General features: G+C 39.3%; 1 protein-coding gene across 1 annotated transcript; it reads right to left on the minus strand.

Moving 5' to 3' along the window:
* Positions 1-2,650: 2,650 nt before the first annotated feature.
* Positions 2,651-20,566, minus strand: CNOT8 (CCR4-NOT transcription complex subunit 8). Its single transcript, XM_044230782.1, has 7 exons — positions 20,492-20,566; positions 13,276-13,459; positions 11,926-12,119; positions 7,509-7,670; positions 6,822-6,966; positions 5,995-6,105; positions 2,651-4,170 (listed from the first exon to the last, which is right to left on the minus strand). The coding sequence occupies exons 2-7, from the start codon at positions 13,390-13,392 to the stop codon at positions 4,021-4,023; spliced, it is 879 nt and encodes a 292-aa protein (XP_044086717.1). The 5' UTR covers positions 13,393-13,459; positions 20,492-20,566; the 3' UTR covers positions 2,651-4,020.
* Positions 20,567-20,634: the final 68 nt, after the last annotated feature.

Genomic DNA, 20,634 nt, shown 5'->3' on the forward strand with positions numbered 1-20,634 from the left:
AAATATTGTAGAACTTAGATCCTCATGACTCTTTATACAGTTACTTGAACTTGAGGAAGAAGATGCATTGTTACTAGGGATAGAAAATCTTGGTTGCAATGATTATACACAGGCATGGCTATGTGGAGAAGTAGATACCAGCTCTACAGTCTTCACTGAAATGAACAAATGCTTCACTTGCAGAGACAGAAAAATATTTATTCCCTTCCACTTAAAGAACAGTATTATTAAACTAGAAATTCTAAACTCCTTCACAGTTTATTAGAACCATCATCTGTGCTTGGAGGAATCATACACACTCCTCAATTACTGCTTTAGTAAGAACAAGAGTTAGTACTGGACAACTAAGCAATGAAACTACCCAGAACAGAAGTGACAAGATTCCATTTCCTCCCAAATTCTTTCCCATATTAGATAATGTAGTTAAGCCACTTCCAATTTGAATAAATGGTTTTCATTTCTATCTCCCTAATTATCAGAACCACAAAGAGCCAAAGCACTGAGGAGGTGACTCAAGCTAAGTAGATACCAATAGGCAAATGAAGAATTAGTGTTGCTCCTTTACCCGATCCAAACCTTCTAATACAAACCACCGCCTCATTAATCAGATGATTGCTCTCACCTCCCACTGCCTCTCAATCTGCTCTTATTACTGATTCTCCATATACCAATGACAAGTCCAAATTACAAATCAAATCTTATCAACTTCCTGTTTAAAAAAATTATTTCACTACTGTCCCATTGTAAGTGGAATAAAAAAATTATTTCAGCACTTCCCCATTGTTAGTGGGAAAAAGATCACCTTGCAGGGCTTCCAAGGCCCTGCCTGATACTAGCGTTTACCTCTTAGCCTCTTTTTACACACTTTACCTTGTTTCTAGATTCCACCCACACTGCTCTCTTAGGCTGTGGTAACCCACTGGTTTTTCTTGTCATCTCAGTAGTTTTGCCCATGTTGTTCTCTTGCCTGGTCCATTCTTACCCATCTCTTAGATCTCAGCTTAAGTGTTCCTTCTCAAGAGACTGCCCCTGAACCTCAACCTAAAGGACATCAGTGTCCTGTACTTCACAGGTCACAAATTGTACTTTTGTGAATTAAGTACTCTTTGGCTACACAGACTGTAAACTCCATTGAGGGTAGAGATTTTGTCTTCCATGTGCTGTTTTATCCCTAGCTCCTATTTACAGTGTCTAGAAGGTGTACAGTGGAAACTTATGGAGTAAGTTAGGAAATTGAAAGAATATTAACAGCTTAGATTTAAGACTCAAAATGAGCTCATTCATACTGGCACTAGCTGACAATTAGGCTTGTAGTTGATAGTCAGCCTTACTCTAGTTACCAGAAGACAAATTTAATAACTTTTGGCAATTTATGTGGAGGGGCTTGAATTTACCTGTAATTAGCATTCTCTGGTTACCCTCTACAGGACGATCCCTTTCTGAGCATAACCACTAACAAAGTCCTACATGTGATCATATATATGTATATGCCAATTCTACTAGAGGTGTGCCCTTTCTTTAGCAACACTTTAATGAACTGTCTCATCCCTCCCATGCAATGACCAAATCCCCGGCTCAACAATGAGTTAATTCAACCATTCATCTCAACATTTCTCCTGACATACAAATCTGTCAACTGTGGCAAAGATAAATTCCCTATCTGAATCTAAATTTAGGACATGTGGGGGTATCTTGGCTAAGCTGATAAAGTGTATGCTTTCAGCTCGTCATGGTCTCAGGGTCCTAGGATGGAGCTCTGTGTCGGGCCCCCTGCTAAGCAGTTAGTCTTTCTTCCTCTACTCCCCTCCCCAACACTCATCCATACTCTCACTCCCTCAAATAAAATCTTCTCTTTTTAAAAGATTTTATTTATTTGATAGATAGCAAGAGCTGAACACAAACAGGGGGAGAGGGAGAAGCAGCCTTCCTGAGAAGCAGGGAGCCTGATACGGGGCTCGATCCCAATAAATAAATTTTAGGCCATCTGTACAGGCCCCACAATCACCAGCATGCCAAAGAACTTGGCTGAGAATCTCTTCCTGTATGTGAACATCCCAATGAAAACTTAGATCTGCTCGTATACCACACTTCTTAAAACTCCTTGTTTTATGCCAGCTGAAAGGGTGGGAAATAGTCTGGAGCCAGTGCTACAATACCAGAAGTTCAGTTTGTTTTAAAAATCCACTAATTAAAAAGCTAATCCACCAAATGGAATGGAGTGGTCCCAGGACAGAATTAAAACTAGTTTTCCTATTAAGGCTGGACAATCAGTCGGGGCTTGTGAAGTGAGGAGACAATTCCATTTACACAGTTAGCCATTAAAAACTTCCTACAGGGATGCCTGGGTGCCTCAGTCGCTCAAGTGTCTGTCTTTGGGTCATGATCCCAGGGTCTCAGGATGGAGCCCTGCTTCTCCCTTTCCCTCTACCCCTGGTTCGTGGTCTCTTTTCTTTCACTCACACTCTCTCTCAAATAAATAAATAAAATCTTAAAAGAGCAACTTCCAAGAAAGTGAGACATTTTATATGCAAGCCAACTTGTGGGATATGGAGACAAGAGTTTGGGGGCAGGTGAGATGCTTCTAATCACTGATTGCAAACAGCTATCTTCTACAGTCAGCAATTAATAGCTATGAAAGATCAAACCTTCATGCCAGTGGTTAAAAAGAAATCTTTATTTTACAAAATTAAAAACATAAATAATATTTACAAGCATCTTAAATACCAGCTTATAATACTTGACATTTTTGAATCATGTGAAATTGAGTTTTCCATAAGCTTTTAAAATGTAAGACTATTCATCCACTTCAGTGAGTTACCAGTTTTCATATTTCAAAGGGGTTTTTGGTTTTTCTAAATTGTCCGTACTGTAGTCATTCAAAAAACAATATAATGTACTTTTTAAATGACTAGTTTAAGGAAAAAAAAAAAAAATCACAGTCCTGAGCTTCCTACCCCAGTTGTGGGATATTACTCCAAGAGAACTCTAACCAAATTCCTTACTGCCCTGTTTACATGTACCACTATTAACTTTTCAAAGACTCACATTCCTGGTACTCACATAATCAGTCTCCCTAACTTCTCCTCAGGTTTGCCAAAAGGAAAAGCAGGGAGAACAAAGAGACGTGGAAAAATACAAAAGACCATCTGAAATCGCATTACTGAAAATATGAGTTATGGTCCAAAATTCTGATCTTAATTCGTTCAGGAACAAATATAGGATATTTTATTATATTAAGACTTAAAATGATTGCAAATGATAGACATGTGACAGCAAATCTCAGTGGCACAATGGAACACAGACTTAAAGACACATAAAGTGGTTAACTTAATACCCATTATCAATTCTGGAGTTCCTCATGAATAAAGGGTAAACAGATTCAGAAGAATTTTGTTTTTAATAAAAGTTTTCATTATCTGGTCTTCAAAATTTCAGCACTGAGTAATTCATTTCCACATAATAGCATATAATGAAAGACTAACAAAGTGTAAGGAAAGCAAGGACTAGAGAAAGGTTCAAAAAAAAAAAAAGAAGAAGAAGGAAAAGACATCTATAAACCAATTCACAAACCCCCATTTTGTTCCACTTTCCCTGGAAACCCTCAGCTCAGCTGAGAATCCCATCAAAAAGTCTTCATCCTCAGAGAGCAGCAAGACTTAAAAGAAAAAGGATGACAACAGATAAAGAGTTATATATATATATTTTACTAGTCTTTTTTACTTGTCCTGGATATTTAAAAAGGTGTCAAATGAGCCATTGATGCTGGTGGCAGGAAGCAACTGGAGGCAGGCTTGGGGATGAGGAATAGGGAAGACTTGTTTACAAATTCAGAGTCAACTCCCCTCTTCTGGATCTAAAATAAAGACACCTTTTGTCTTCAATACAACAAAAGTCTTTCAACGTGGATGGTAAGTACAGTTTGCTCAAAAGAAGCGTTTTCTCTTGGGGAGGAAGGGAAGTACACAGTCAGCAGAGAAGCACCACTCTGGATCAGGCCCGCCCTACAGAGCCTCGACACCATCACTGTTGCATGTTGTTGATGATAGCCAGAATGCTCATCTTCTCCTGGGCAGAGTCCACATCCTCATTCTGCTTCTGGGCCACTCCTGTGCCTAGGCCATAGAGCCGCCCACAGTATTTGGCATCATCAATACTGTCCTCAAAAAACAACTGCGGGATAGGACAGAGAACCCATGGTGAGAATCCCGCCAGGAGTCATGCCAAGTCTCAACACTACTACGTCAGCACCTCCCAGCCGTCTCCAAGCCCTGACGATCTACCCAACTAGGAAGTAACTTCATAAAGAAAGGCTCCAAATCTCTCCTCTTACATAGTCTTTTCATGCTCCCTTTTTTTTTTTTTAAGATTTTATTTATTTTCATGCTCCCTTCTTAATATATAGGCTCTCCTTTCTGAGCAGACTTCGACTCTCCAAGAGATCTTCTACTGCCAGATCTGTGGGCTGCTGCCACTGTTCAGTACAACCATCTCCATCTCCTCCCTTCTCTTTAACAAGCAGTGCAGTGCTTAGGAGCTTGGGCTCTATACTCTGTGTGATCTTCCAACTCTCCTTCAGCCACAGTTCCCTATCTAGAAAATGGGCCAATAGGAGGCCTTTACAAGTGAGAGAGTGGATATTACACACTTTGGTAGGGTACCTCAACCCTGGCCCTACTGGGCAGGGCGATTCCTTGTTGGGGGCGGGGTGGGGGTGGTGGCATGAAAGGAGCTGTCCAGTGTACTGTAGTACTGAAGAATGTTTAGCGATGTCCCTGGCTGATAGTGGGCCTCCCTTCTGCTTCTCCAGACTGTGACAACCAAAAATGTCTCCAGCCATTGCCTAAGCAACCTCGGGGGAGCATGCCACCAGCTTTGTTCTTCTTTCTCAGGACTTCTATAGTTCCACACAAATTATAAGATCATTGTTCTACTTCTGTGAAAAATGCCACTGGAATTTTGATGGAGACTGCACCGAATCTGTAAGACTGCTTTGTAAAGTACAGACATTTTCAGAATATATATTCTTCCAGGGGCGCCTGGATGGCTCAGTTGGTTAAGCACCTGCTTTCAGCTCAGGTCATGATCCCAGGGTCTGGGACTCCGCCCTACATCGGGCTCCCTGCTCAATCAGTAGTTTCCTTATCCCTCTCTCTCTCTCAAATGGATAAAATCTTTTTTTTAAAAAATGGATATTAATTCTTCCAATTCATGAGCCCTAAGTATCTTTCCGTTTATTGGTGTCTTCTTCAGTTTCTTTCATCAATGCCTTATAATTCTCAGGGTACAGGTCTTTTATCTTCTTGGTTAAAGTGGTTCCTCGGTACTTTATTGTTTTTGATGCAGTTGTAAATGGGATTCTTTCTTAACTTCTTTCTGACAGCTCATTATTAATATACAGAAATACAAGATATTTGTATACTGATTTTGTATCTTGAAATTTTACTGAATTCATTAAGAGCTTCTTGGTGGACTCTTTCGAGTTTTCTATGTATAATATCATGCCATCTGAAAACAGTGACAGTTTTACTTCCTCCATTCTAATTTGGATCCCCTGTATTTCTTGTGCTTGCCTAATTACTCTGACTAGGACTTCCAATACTATGTTGAATAAAAGTGGCAAGAATGAGCATGCTTGTGTTGTTCCTGATTTTAGAGGAAAACCTTTCAGCTTATCATGGAAGATGCTGGTTGCAGACATTTGACAACTCACAGAACTTAAGCATAAAATAAGTGAGTGTACAAATGTGTCCATATTAGAGAAATCAGAAGAAAAGCAAATTACAACAAGAATGAGAACTGCAAAGAACACCAAGTATATGTCTAGGCTTGAATAAGCTGAGGGAGCCTCCACTTCAGGATAACTTTGCCTCCCAAACTGCATATAATATACTGAACATTAACAAACAAAACAACTACTTTCAAAGTGATCAACTTCCATCAGAACTATAAATTTTCAACAAATCTCAGCCCACAAAGATAACCCACCTCCCTTACCTCTTTCATCCTGAAGAACGCCATTCCTGTCAGCAGCGAGTCTGAGCCTGCCTGGTGTTGCCTTCCAATTCTCTGCAAATCCAACTGATCAGCAACTTCCTGAAGACCACCCTGCAAATGTAAAGAAAACAAAGAGAGTATTTCAGACGCACCTCTCCTCTACTGAATCAACAAGTCCACTTTTTAGTTTAATTCTTTTGGTGATGACAAGTGGGAACAGGTCATTTACTATGGCCTTACCCCAGCAATATCCCCTTTTTAACCCTCCAAAAAATACAGTGTTATATTTCACTTTTCATTCCTTCCTTTTACATATCATTAATTGTATCAGACTTCTCCCCCATTTTAAAGTCCTAATGGCTATAAAACAAGATTGAGGAAACAGTAAATACCAATCTAATTCTCAACAGAAAATCTTTTATGTCAACAATTTACTAGGGTGCTGAGTTCTCGAACTACCTAGGGTTAAGAACCTCTGAGTCTGGTACACTACAGACCCCATCCCTAACAAACTACATACACACCTCATGCCGCCAACTATTTCACTAGGTTTGTGAGCCCTACGTGACAAATGCCTCCCCCAGAATAAGAGAAGCAGAGGGCTCCCTTCATCCCTAGATGAATACATTCACCACACAAATCCCTGTGCCAATCAGCTCTACATACACCCACTTCAGTACAATGCTGGCACCTGGAAGGCACTGAAGAATGCGTAAGGAGCAATAAATAATAATAATAATTTAATTTCTAAAAATAGTGATAAAGCAAAATGACAAGCCTGTTTTGTCTTTTTTGTTGCTATTTATATTAAGAAAAATATTGTGTACCTTAAGATTTTTGCAGCTCTTCATCAGGTATTTCACATCATAAATGGATGGGAAAAAAAGGTTCAGAATATGAAAAAATTCATGTTCCTCTTCTGGCAAACGAGAATCCGTAAGTAACTTTACCATGTAGCCAAAATCATAGCCACTACAAGAGAGAATGAGGCAATGAGCTGAAAAAGCAGCAATTACCAGACCCCCAAGTTCAACTGCTTTATTTCTCAAAACTTAATGGTGCTACCTTGTAACTTTCAGTTTTCTATAATCTATCCTACTGTAATCTGAACTTTCCCTCAAATACCAACAAACCAGACTAAGATGAGAGACTTATAAGAGAACCCAAGGGGTTACAAATGTGGGTTTTATTCATCATAAACTGGCCAGCTACTTACAGGACAAGAAAAAGATGATCAAGTGCTTTGATCCTCCCCACCCTCCATCCTTCCACCTGGAATGTACCTACTGATAGCCAGCCACATGACAGAGCCCAGTACTGTGTGAAACAAACCAGTATAAGCTCCAAAGTCTTTTTTGAAACACTGAAACATGGTTAAGTTACCATCTGAACTCCGTAACTACCAATAGGTAGTTTAAAAAAAAAAAAAAATAGCCAATTGAACTACAGCAATAACTTAAGAATGCAATTTCCTATTCCCAAAGCAAGGAAAATACACATTAACTGGGACTGACCTATGAAATGAAAGCCATTTGACGTTGTCACAGAGAACCACCCCTGATGTCATAAGCAGCTCTGCAAAGTGCAATGTGTCAATCCCTTCCTCTTCATGCTTCTGAAATTGCAGTCCTGAGTTAGCGAGGAGATCTATGGAATCCTGGGAGTACATGTCCTCTCTAAAAAAGAAGGTATTCACTTCTTAATCTAAGAGACGTAGAGGGCAGCAATATTAACATCACCTTGTAATTACAGAACGAGTATTCCTGAAATGCTTTCATAATTTAGTAACAGATAAATTCATTCTGTCCAGCATTACAGCAAGCATGCAAAGTAGATAATCTTATCTCTGTGGCCGATAGAAAAGTGAGACTTGCCCCCACAAAATAAATTTCTTTATTATAAAAGACCCACATTTCTCCCATTATTTATAGAAAAAGAGAATCAACCAATACAAAAATACTTAAAATACCAGAAAACTTTTTAAAATGTCCTTGTAATATTATATCATAGAAACAACTGCTAATAACTCAGTTTATATATCCTTGAAGGCTATTTTCTCTACATACACATACACAACTCCAGTCTTATATCTACACAGCACAGACCATCTTTCCAGACCAATGCTCAGAGATATACCACATCCTTTGCAACTCTGGCATAATATTCCCCTGCAAAGATACATCCATCAACTTAAACAGAGGAATATTCATAATACCACATATCACAAAAGTAGGAAAATAAATTATGTAACTCCTTTCCCACTAGATTTCACTGTTATTTCACTTGTTCTTCACATAAACTTAGGAGAGACAACTAGGAAAAGAAAAACACGATCTTAATTTTTTTCTATTAAATTAAAACCAGTGTTGAATCATTCTGTTTTCTTTCACCTAAAATAAGCATTGTTTTAAACACACACATAAACTCTTACACTAACAAACAACTCTTATTTTCCTTTGTGTATTAATTACCATTAAGGCATAAATAACAGGCTTTGAAAATGGACTGGGGAAAAAAACGCAATTAAAGGAGATATCCAGATCATCTCCCCAAATTATTCCTGAAACTGAAATCTCCAAAGCAGATGAACAATCAAAAAATTATTCCTGAGCTATCAAATCCTCCTGGTGCTGCTAAATAAAGCAGTACTTGAGTACTATGACCCAATCAGAATTACACTAAAACTACCTCATATAATCAGCAAAATGACAGTCTCCCCAAAATTCTCCCCTTAAAATATTACATCTTCCCAGGGCACCTGAGTGGCTTTCAGTTAAGCATTCAACTTCTTATTTCGGCTCCGGCCATGATCTCAGGGTCTGAAATCAAGCCTGACATCAGACTATGCACTAACTCCAGACTCCCTCTATTCCTCCCCAATCCTCCCCCGCACTCACATGTACAGTTTCTCGCATGCTCACTCTCTTAAAAAAAAAAAAAAAAAAAAAATTACATCGTCATCAAAATATTAAAAACAGAACTACCAAATGATCCAGCAATCCCACTTCTGGGTCTATATCCCAGAAGAATGAAAAGCGCAGTCATGAATACGTTTGCACATCCGTGTTTATAGCAGCACTACTCCCAACAGTCAAGAGGTGGAAATAACTTAATGTCCATTAGTGAATGAACAGATAAAAAAATGTTAGGGGGCCTGGGTGGCTCACTGGGTTAAGCCTCTGCATTCGGCTCGGGTCATGATCTCAGGGTCCTGGAATCAAGCCCCGCATTGGGCTCTCAGCTCAGTGGGGAGCCTGCTTCCTCCTCTCTCTGCCGCTGCTCTGCCTACTTGTGATATCTCTCGGTCTATCCAATAATAAATAAAAAGTCTTAAAAAAAAATGTGGCCTGCTTCTCTGCCTACTTGTCATCTCTGTCTGTCAGATAAATAAATAAAATCTTTAAAAAAAAAAAAAAATGTGGTCTACTATACAATAGAGTATTATTCAGTCTTTGCTATAGTCTATGCCACAACATGGATGAACCTTAAGGATATCATGCTATGTGAAATACACCAGTCACAAAATGACAAATATTTTATGTTTCCACTTATATGAGGGAGCTAAAATATTCAAATTCATAGAAACAGAAAGCAGTATGGTGGTTCATCAAGATCTGGGGAAGAGGAAAAAATTGTTTAATGGGTAGAGAGTGCCAGATTTGAAGATGAGAAAGTTCTGGGGGTCTCCTTCACAACAATGCCACCATACTTCAACACTACTGAAGTGTGGACTTAAAAATGGTTGAGATGGTAAATTTTGTGTTTTGTGTTTTTTACCACCCTTTTAAAACATCAAAATTCCCTTCAGTTTCAATTACCCTTAATTAACATCAAGTCCTTATTTCCTTTTTTCTTCTATTATGAAAGATAATAATAATCCTGTTTTACACATAAGGAAACTGAATTATAGAAGGTAAAATTACTAACCCCAAATGACCCAGCTAAAAATGGCAGAAACGCCATTTATCTCCTAACTGGAGAATTAACTTTTTCATTTTGAAAAGACTTATTGAACTGTAATTCACATACTAAACATTTACTCATTTAAAGTATACACTTCTGGGATGTCTGGGTGGCTCAGTTAGTTAGGCATCTGCCTTCAGCTCAGGTCATGATTCCAGGTCCTAGGATCAAGCCCTGCATCGCGCTCCCTGCTCAGCGGAGAACCTGCTTCTCCCTCTACCCACCCCTCTACCTATGATTTCTCTCTCTCTCTCTCTCTCCCTCTCTCTCTCTTTCTCGGATAAATAAATAAAACCTTTAAAAAAGAAAATCAAGTAGGGACACCTGCGCAGCTCAGTCCTTGAGCATCCGCCTTCCGCTCAAGTCATGATCCCAAGGTCCTGGGACTGAACAGGCTTCCCTGCTCATCGGGAAGCCTGCTTCTCCCTCTCCCCCTCTCCCTGCTTGTATTCACTTTCTTGCCTTCTCTCTCTGTCAAATAAATAAAAATAAAATCTTAAAAAAATAAATATAAGTAAATAAATAAATAACGTATGCACTTCAGGGTGTCTGGGAAGCAGTCAGTTAAATGACTGACTCTTGATTTCGGCTCAGGTCATGATCTCAGGGTCATGAGATGTGTCAGGTTCTACTCTCTACAGAGTCTGCTTGTGACTTTTTCCCTCTTCTGCTACCCCTCCACCCCCAACTCTATACTCTCTCAAATAAATCTTTTTTAAAAACTTAAAAAATAGGGGCGCCTGGGTGGCTCAGTGGGTTAAGCCGCTGCCTTCGGCTCAGGTCATGATCTCAGGGTCCTGGGATCGAGTCCCGCATCGGGCTCTCTGCTCAGCAGGGAGCCTGCTTCCCTCTCTCTCTCTCTCTCTGCCTGCCTCTCTGCCTACTTGTGATCTCTCTCTGTCAAATAAATAAATAAAATCTTAAAAAAAAAAAAAATAACTTAAAAAAATAACTTAAAAAATAAAGTATGCAATTTAATCACCTTTAGTATTTTCAGAATTGTGCAACAACCACCACAGTCAATTATAAACCATTTCATCACCTCAAACAAAACCCATACCCATTATGCAATCAATCCCCAGTACCCCATAATCTCACCACCACCTACACCCTGGACAACCACTAAACCTATTCTGACTCTACCTGTTTGCCTATTTTTGAACATCTCCTATAAAAAGAATCCTATAATAAGTGGTCTTTTGTGTCTGGCTTCTTTTCCTTAGCATGTTTTCAAAGCACATCAATGTACAACATATATTACTAGCTCTTTCCTTTTACTGTCCAAAAACACAGTATGGATATACCATATTTATTTTATCCATTCATCAGTTCACACACATTTGGACTGTTTCCACTTTGAGACCTTTATAAATAATGCTGTTATGAATACTCCCATACAAGTTTTTGTATAAAAGTGTTTTCATTTCTCTTGGGTATATGCCTAGAAGTGGAATTGCTGGGTCACATGGTAACTCTACATTTAACCTTTTGATAAACTGCCTGTTTTCTAAAGAGGCTACACCATTCTACTTTCCCAACAGCAATATAACAAGGATTCTAATTTATCTACACCCCACATTCGTTGTGTCTTTTTTATTATAGCCATCTAATGGGTATAAAGTGGTATCTCACTGTAGTTTTGATTTGCATTTCCCTCTGACTAGTGATGGTGACCATCTTTTGATGGGTTTATTGGCCATATCTATATGTTCTTGGGAGAAATGTCTATTCAGATCTGATGCCCATTTTCAACTGGATTGTCTTTTTATTGTTGCCCTGTAAGAGTTCTTTAAGAGGGACTTTACTTTCTGAGATTCCTTATTCCATCGTCTACTTGACTGCTGTGTCCAATCCTTACTTGGTTTCAATGGAAATAAAACTTCATATTAATAAAAACAGTCAGAAATCGCAGTCTGCACAAATGTGGTAGATCTAAGAATAACACTGAGAAATGTTTCAGACACTTACGTAAGGTTAAATTTGAAGTTGAACTGCCAAGTGTTGATTCCAGAAGGATATTCTCCCTTTTCATTTGTGAATGTAAGGCCCAGCTGGATAATTTTTAGAAGGTCAACATTACACCGTAAAAGCTGATACTGGTAATCTATGGAACTACGAAATTCACCAATTGGTCGTACCACAACACCTGGAAATTCTGTGTCCTAGAAAAGTAAAAGGTCTCTCATCATAAGGTTTCACAAAAGGATGCTGAGAATTGGTAATTCATAAATAAAAATTTTATCTTAATTTATAAAAGTTATGTGACAAGACCCAAGCTTGGGCACAAGTATTAAAATACTAATCTCATTGATACCTACACAAGGAGTACTAGAATCATGAAGTTTTGGGCAGCAAATTGGAAATCCTAGGCAGGATGTGAGTAAGAATAGATGATAACTATAGATTAAGAACATTCTATATTCATATACAGTGAATTTTTAAAAGTTTAGGTTTAGGGATGCCTGTGTGGCTCAGTAAGTTAAACCACTGCCTTCAGCTAACATCATGATCTCAGGGTCCTGGGATCAAACCCCAGTTCAGGCTCTCTGCTCAGCGGTGAGCCTGCTTCTCTCTCTCATGCTCCCTCTATGCACTCACTCCCTCTCTAATAAATAAATAAAATCTTAAAAAAAAAAAAAAAGTTTTGTTTGAGAACATGTATGAATAAAAATACAAATATAGGGAAAGGAAATAGCTATTCAGAAAAAAACAATAGCTACATTTACCGTGAGTAAAAAGCCTGGAACAAGATCACAGACAGTTTTAAATATGAGGCTAAAGACTTACTGCTTATGAGTAATGCAGATTAGAGCAAACTAGACAGTACATGCCTCCTCTAGAAGAGGCCCTCAATATCACCATGACACACATCTGCCTCTCCAGCCACTCAAAAACACGGAAGAATGTGGATCCTGTAATGCCAGATCTTCCCATCTTTTTCCAGAGATGTCAGAAATCTGGACTTTAAAAGAGATCTCTTAATTTTTACATGGTGATAGTTAATTTTTAAAAACCATTTTTAAATACTGTCAAATTCACCCTATCTGCAGGACAGGACAGACCTGCCCTATGGACTGACATAACTTCTGCCTTAAAAACAATGAAACACAAAGTAACACTTACAAAAAAAAAAAATCTAAGATATTATAGGTTACATCCTTCTCAGACACACTGGCTACCACGTTTTATAAAAGCATCACAACCTTCCACCAAGTTTAATTTACCAAGGGTTAGTATTATCCTTTCTTTCAAAATCTCACATTGAACATTGCCTAAGTCCATAGCAGAAGGTGAGTCAAACACAGCAGAGCTCTTTACCATAGCAATATAACTGTAGCTGAGCACAATTTCTCGGATCTTCCTCATCTCTTCTTCTAGATTGCTGGCCCAGACTTCACAGATAACTTGACTATTCTCCACAAGTGCTGCAGGCATCTTGAAGAAACTTGGTAAGTCACTTTCAGCTGACTCTGTAAGAGGGTAAGCCGTTGGTTGATCTGATCTAGATTCAAAAACATATTTTGAAATCACATAAATTTACACACTGGGATAATGTCAACAAAACAAAGATTTAAAAAAAAATCACTTCATCGGTTTAAGCTAAAACATTAAGACAATTTACATTCATTCTTCAGTTTATAAGGTGGGGAAATTTGCCTTTGTCAAGACAAAGACAGACACACAGACATACAGACACACACACACACACACCCCCCACACAGACATACACACACACACACACACACACATATTTCTTTAACCCAAAGAAACTACAAATAAGAAATCTGAAGAAACTGGGGTGCCTGGCTGGCTCAGTTGGTATAGCATGTGACTCGTGATCTCAGGGTTATAAGTTTCAGACCCATGCTGAATGTAGAGATTACTTAAAAATAAAATCTTTAGGGGCGCCTGGGTGGCTCAGTGGGTTAAAGCCTCTGCCTTCGGCTCAGGTCATGATCCCAGAGTCCTGGGATTGAGTCCCGCATCGGGCTCTCTGCTCGGCAGAAAGCCTGCTTCCCCCCCACCCCGCCTGCCTCTCAGTCTACTTGTGATCTCTCTCTCTCTGTGTCAAATAAATTAATAAAATATTTTTAAAATAAATAAATAAATAAAAATAAAATCTTTTAAAAAAAGGAAAGAAAGAAATCTGAAGAAACTTTTGCCCAAGCTGCCCTTTAGCACAGAAGTGAAACCACTACCCTAAATCAGTATTTGAGTCCTTTTTAGAATACCTAAAGATTAAAATAGGCCCTAGTGACCACAAATATTCCCTCATCTGTGACTTTTACACTTTGCACAGAGACCAAATCATGGAAACATTTTTAAGGAATCACTTTAGCCAGTTTGAATGTCTCAGGAACTCTGAAAGCCCAAAAGAATGTAGACCTAAACTCTCACATGTAAGTGTTAACAACTACATTGTGAATATGGTCATGGGACTCCTCCCTCTGCCCCCGATAAAAGGGGAAATTCTTTTTCTCCACAATCCAAAAGTCATATATAAATTAAAGACAATTAACTAACTTAATATAGTGCCTCTTTAGATCTGTGCAAATAGATCATGAAGTGAGGGATTTAAGTGGTAAAAACCAACCCCACTTGCTAATTTGAAACTTTAACCACCAGAATAAAAGAATTGGAATTATTAGTGTCTACTTTTAAACACATAATAATAGAAAGAAACTAAGGCATTCAACAAAAGGAACAGAGAAGATGGCAAGTATAAATAATTCAACTAGAAAGCATAATATGAGTCTAGTGCATATTCTGGGAGGAAACTATGGAGGGGCACAGTATTCTGCAAGATAAAACTCAACATGATTCAGCTTCAGAGTAATGCTGTTATTATAATAATGAGATACTTAGTTACAAAAAGACCAAAAGGAGTTTATCATAATGGCCTTATTTATAAAGGTGACCCCACCACATGCACCCTCAATATAAGAGTGGGCTCCAGTACACAGATATATATTCAAAGGAAAATTCCTAGAAACAGTAAAATGAATCTTTGCTTCCTACTTTCAAGACAGCCAGATGCCAATGATAAGAATCTAGATCAAAACAAAACTGTCGGGGCGCCTGGGTGGCTTAAGCCGCTGCCTTCGGCTCAGGTCATGATCTCAGGGTCCTGGGATCGAGTCCCGCATCGGGCTCTCTGCTCAGCAGGGAGCCTGCTTCCTCCTCTCTCTCTGTCTGCCTGCCTCTCTGCCTACTTGTGATCTCTCTCTGTCAAATAAATAAATAAAATCTTTAAAAAAAAAAAAAAACTGTCATCCTCAAATGTCATCATTTCTCTGAGAAAATTCTGAGAAACTGATCTTTTGGTTTGTCAGCAACCCTAAAAGATCCCATTTATTTAAGTACCCAACACTTTAACAGATGTTTCTCTGGAATTATAATATACTGACTATAATTACTCTGAAACTTAAGGAGACAGTGGTTAAATTCCTAACAAATATGGGTGGATACTTCTCAAAGACAGAATCCATTTCTTCTCATTTCAGTCCTGTACATGATGGGCATGAATTAAAGGGTGGCAAATGAATAAAGAACATCCAACAAGGGCAAAAGTTCAAACTGAGTATGGAATAAATCCCACGATATAAGCATAATTAAGAAAATGTTAGGACTCTGATTAGATTATAAACTGTGTTTAAGATTTTCCCCTGCAAGAGGGCACAAAGCCATTTCTATGCCCATAAATGTTAAATCAGTACCACTCCACTTCCTTATTTTTCTAACTTAAACAATGCATTTCCTTTTTGGTGTCATTTCAAGCACTACCATAAACTACTTTAGGGGAAGTGGGTATGACTGTGAAGACATTTCCATAAAAGCAAAGCACCAAAAAGGACCCAAGCAAAAAAATGCATTAGGTCTCAAAGCAGAAAAAAGCAGGCTTATAAAGAAGACAATTGGGTATTTACACTAAATTCTTAGAACCAGGCTCCCTAGTTAAGCAGCTCTTAAGGTTGTGTCAAAAGAACTCCGGAAATATCCTGAAGAGGCTCCCTCTGGTCGAAAAAAGATATATAAAAGATAAACATATATAAAAGATTATAGGGGGGCCTGGGTGGCTCAGTGGGTTAAAGCCTCTGCCTTCGGCTCAGGTCATGATCCCAGAGTCCTGGGATCAGGTCCCACATCGGGCTCTCTGCTCAGCAGGGAGCCTGCTTCCCTCTCTCTCTCTCTGCCTGCCTCTCTGTCTACTTGCGATCTCTGTCTGTCAAATAAATAAATAAAATCTTTAAAAAAAAAAAAAAGATTATAATAAACACCATTATGAATAGTTACTACAATCAATGTCTTCAAACTTCTAAGACAGTGCACTATGAACTCATGGATTTTTTTTTAAAGAATTTATTTATTTATTTATTTATTTATTTTAAGATTTTTAATTTATTTATTTGACAGAGAGAGAAATCCTAAAGGAAAGTTTCCTTTAATAGAAGTTATAAAGCTAACAAATACAGAATGATAGAATATCAGTTTTGTAGATCCTGAAGAATTCACAGATCTGGGCAATAATCATAATGGCATCTATAAGGAATATTCAGAAAAGGGAAATCTATAAAGGCAGAAAGTAGACTATAGCAATGGAATGGGAATAGACATTAATTGTAAATGGCATGAGGTTATCTTACCGAGGTGAGGGAAAGGTTACCAAACTCAACTACCTGATTACTGCACAACTCCATAAATCTACTAAAAATCTCTGTACTCTAGTTTTACAGTACTTAAATTATACTTCAATAAAAGTTGTTAAAATATCACAATGGCTGTAATAACCACAGAAAGAGACAACTAGATATTATGTGCCTCCTGACAGAACACACCACCACTATGAATTACACGCGTCCAAAAAAAAAAAAAAAAAATCTAACTTGAGGGGTGCCTGGTTGGCTCAGTCAGTTAAGTGTTCCACTCTTGATTTCGGCTCAGGTCATGATCTCAGGGTCCTGGGATAGAGTCCCGCATCAGGCTCTCTGCTCAGCAGGGAGCCTGCTTCCTCCTCTCTCTCTCTCTGCCTGCCTCTCTGCCTACCTGTAATCTCTCTCTGTCAAATAAATAAATAAAATCTTTAAAAAAAAAAAATCTAACTTGAATCTGATCAAACCTCTAGACCAATTTACAGGAAATAAAGAGGGCAGAAGACATGTTAAATGACACAATAGGAAGGCAATCAGCAAAATCCAGAAACTACTGTGGGAAACTATAGGAAAACCCAGCTTCTTCAACAACTGCAAGAAATAAAAATAAAAGACTCTCAATAGACTTATCAATCAATCAAAATCTACAGACCCTAAATAGATCTTTAAACTGTTAGAAATTTTTTTTTAAAGTGACATTTTCAAGACAAAAGTCTGAACAATGGCTGATTTAGGTTTATTGTATGGGGGTTTTGCTTTTTTGTGTGTGTGTTACATTATCATGGGTTTTTTTTAAAACGAGTCCTTATCTTTTAGAGATGATGTGACACGGATATAGGTGGGCAAGATATGAAATGTGGAGTTCTACTTCAAAATTAACAATGGAGAAATCTTACAACTTTGTACAGTTCCTTCCTCTACATTTTCCAGATAAGTGAAATTCAGAGACATAAATTTTATTTTTTTTAAGATTTTTATTTATTTGACAGAGACAGTGAGAGAAGGAACACAAGCAGGAGAATGGAAAAGGGAGAAGCAGCCTTCCCACTGAGCAGAGTCCCATCCAGGGCTTGATCCCAGAACTCTGGGACCATGTCCTGAGCCGAAGGCAGAAACTTAAAGAACAAGCCATCATCCAGGCGCCCCACAGACATTAATTTGAAAAGGCACTATCATGACTTCCATTTCCAAGAAAAATTTTTTAAAAAGCTAAGCAAGGGGTGCCTGGGTGGCTCAGTGAGTTAAAGCCTCTGCCTTCGGCTGGGGTCATGATCCCAGGGTCCTGGGATTGAGCTGCACATGGGGCTCTCTGCTCAGCCCCTCTCTGTCAATACCTGCCTCTCTGCCTACTTGTGATCTCTATTTGTCAAATAAATAAATAAAATCTTAAAATATGTGTGTGTGTGTATATATATATACATATAAAACATATACATGTACATATAAAATATATACATATTTTATATATATGTATATATATAAATGTGTGTGTGTGTATATATATTAAAAATATATTTAAAAAAAAAACTGGGGCACCTGGGTGACTCAGTGGGTTAGGCCTCTGCCTTCGGCTCAGGTCATGATCTCAGGGTCCTAGGATCAAGCCCCATGTCGGGCTCTCTGCTTGGCAGGGAGCCTGCTTCCCCCTGTCTCTGCCTGCCTCTCTGCCTACTTGTGATCTCTCACTCTTGTCAAATAAATGAATAAAATCTAAAAAAATTATAAATAAATAAACTAAGCCCATGGGTGCCTGAGTGGCTCAACCAGTTGGGCGTCTGCCTTTGGCTCAGGTCCTGATCCCGACGTCCTGGGATCAAGCACCATACTGTCATCAGTCACTGCTCAGCAAGGAGTCTGCTTCTCCCTCTCCCTCTGCCCCTCTTGCAGCTTGTGCACTCTCTCTCTCCTAAATAAAACCTTAAAAAACAAAAATCTAAGCTACTTTCAAAAAGCTAACCCTTGTTACACGTATGTGATAAATAGGGAACACAAGTACAGACCACTGGCAAAAATATATAAAGACATCCTCACACCAAACCCTCATCTAGGAAAATTGTCGGGAAATTGCTTGCAATTTCAAAAGGTAGTGCCACTTAAAAATTAAAAATGTATCACATTATGCACATTTAGCTTAGCATAAACTACTAAATATGCTAGGCAAAAAGGAGAGAAATAATAAATGATACCAGTTTTGCCTGCCACTTTCCACTCAGTGAGCACATGCTCCAGAAGGATCCTAAGACGGGAATCACAAACACATTGTTCTCCTTAGTTATTCTTCCTCCTTTTAAGCCTCTTAGTGCCAGCTGCGCACAGTACACCTCACAATACGAAGGGACTACCCCATTCAAATATGTTTATGTGTGCAATACAGCCCCTAAAGGTAAGCTAATTAATTACCTGAGTTGCAACCAGAGAAACAGTAACAAATTTGAAAGTTGAAGGAAACACTGTGCTAGAATGTCTATCTATAACTTTAAACCTTCCTAAGGAATTTTTAAGGATAACTATGATCACATGCAAAGTTTCCCTCACAGGCTGACATTAAACCTTGACTCCCACTTGAGTTACTCCACTCTATGACAATCTGACTACCACACCAGCTACTCCTCTATATGAAAGCAAAAAACAAGTACTGATACCTATACTGGAGGAGTTACTCCACTGTATGAAAATCTGACTACCACACGAGCTACCCTACTCCACTCCATACGAAAGCAAAAAACAAGCACTGATACCTGCTGTTTCGACTCTTCAAGAAGAAAAGATCACACAGAGGAATTACTAAGGTCCCTGCCTTGTGCTAATCTGCAGTAAAATCTGCAGATCGCTCTGGCTAACCTATAGTGTAAACTCCAAAACAAAGCTCCTATTTACCCAGGAAAGCTCTAAAACGCAACGACGAATAAAGCCAACTGAAAACCTTCTCTGCAAGCAATCCAGAGTACAAGGTCTTGCTTAGGAAAAGAAAGTTGGGGTTTTCTGGGGTTTTTTTAGTTTGAGCCTAAGGATGCAAGGAGACAACATCACTTCCCCATTCCGAGAACTGAACAAAGGCTTTGCCGCGCAATGATAAAATGGAAAAGGAAGTAGGAGCAAGTTAGAAGAAATGGCACAGCAGCTTGAAAGAGGGTCCTCTCTGTACATCGTCGCGGCGGCCCTCGCCGTCCTCCATCACTCCCGCCCCCAAAACAGTGTCCGAGCACAACTACCATGGACTGAACCGCAGTTCAACCAGTTCTTAAAAACCAACCATGTGGTCCAGGCCTCCAGAGCAATAACTATGGTTCATAAACAGAACGGCAAGGAAAAGTTGTGGGGCCAAAAGAACCGAGAAGCGGGAGGCCCGGAAGGATCCAAATTCAGGTCCTCCTCCTTACACAGCCTCCTATCATCATTCTCTTCCCGTTCTAGATCACCCTTCCTCTCCAAACAACACTCATCCCGCCCCTTCCCTTGTAGCCACCTTTATTTCCCCCGAAGAAAAGACATTACAATTGTAGGCTTTCAGGCCAGAAAGACCTACATTCGAACCCATGCCACCAACTAGCTGTGTGGCTTTGCCGAAGTTACTTAACCCCTCTGGTGCCTCAGTTTTCCTATCTTGTAAAATGGGTTCAATAACATAAACCTCGGAGAACTGTAGCGGAGGATAAAAAAATGAAGCATATAAAGTGCTTTATATAAAGTCCTGACACATAACACTAGAATATTATTACTGTGTGCTAGTGATTGGTATTATTACCACTATTCGATGGGCCTCTTCCTCTTCTTACACCCCCTTCCCCTCACTCACGCCCCCAATCCCCTTCTTCCCACAGGTCCCCGATGGCCTCCTACACTCTCATCTCACGCTCCTCTCCGGTAAGCGCAAGCCCGCTTACCCTGAGTAGCTGGGCCCGCAAAGCGCAGGCTTGCGGGCTGGCGGGTAGAGTCCCCCGGGAGCGGCGGCAGCGGCGGCGGCGGCGGCGGCGGCGGCGGCGGCGGCGGCGGCGGCAGCGGCCCCTGACCCGGCGCTCTTTTCCTG

Source organism: Neovison vison, chromosome 1 (genome assembly GCF_020171115.1).
Source record: "Neovison vison isolate M4711 chromosome 1, ASM_NN_V1, whole genome shotgun sequence".
Classification (NCBI taxonomy): domain Eukaryota; kingdom Metazoa; phylum Chordata; class Mammalia; order Carnivora; family Mustelidae; genus Neogale; species Neogale vison.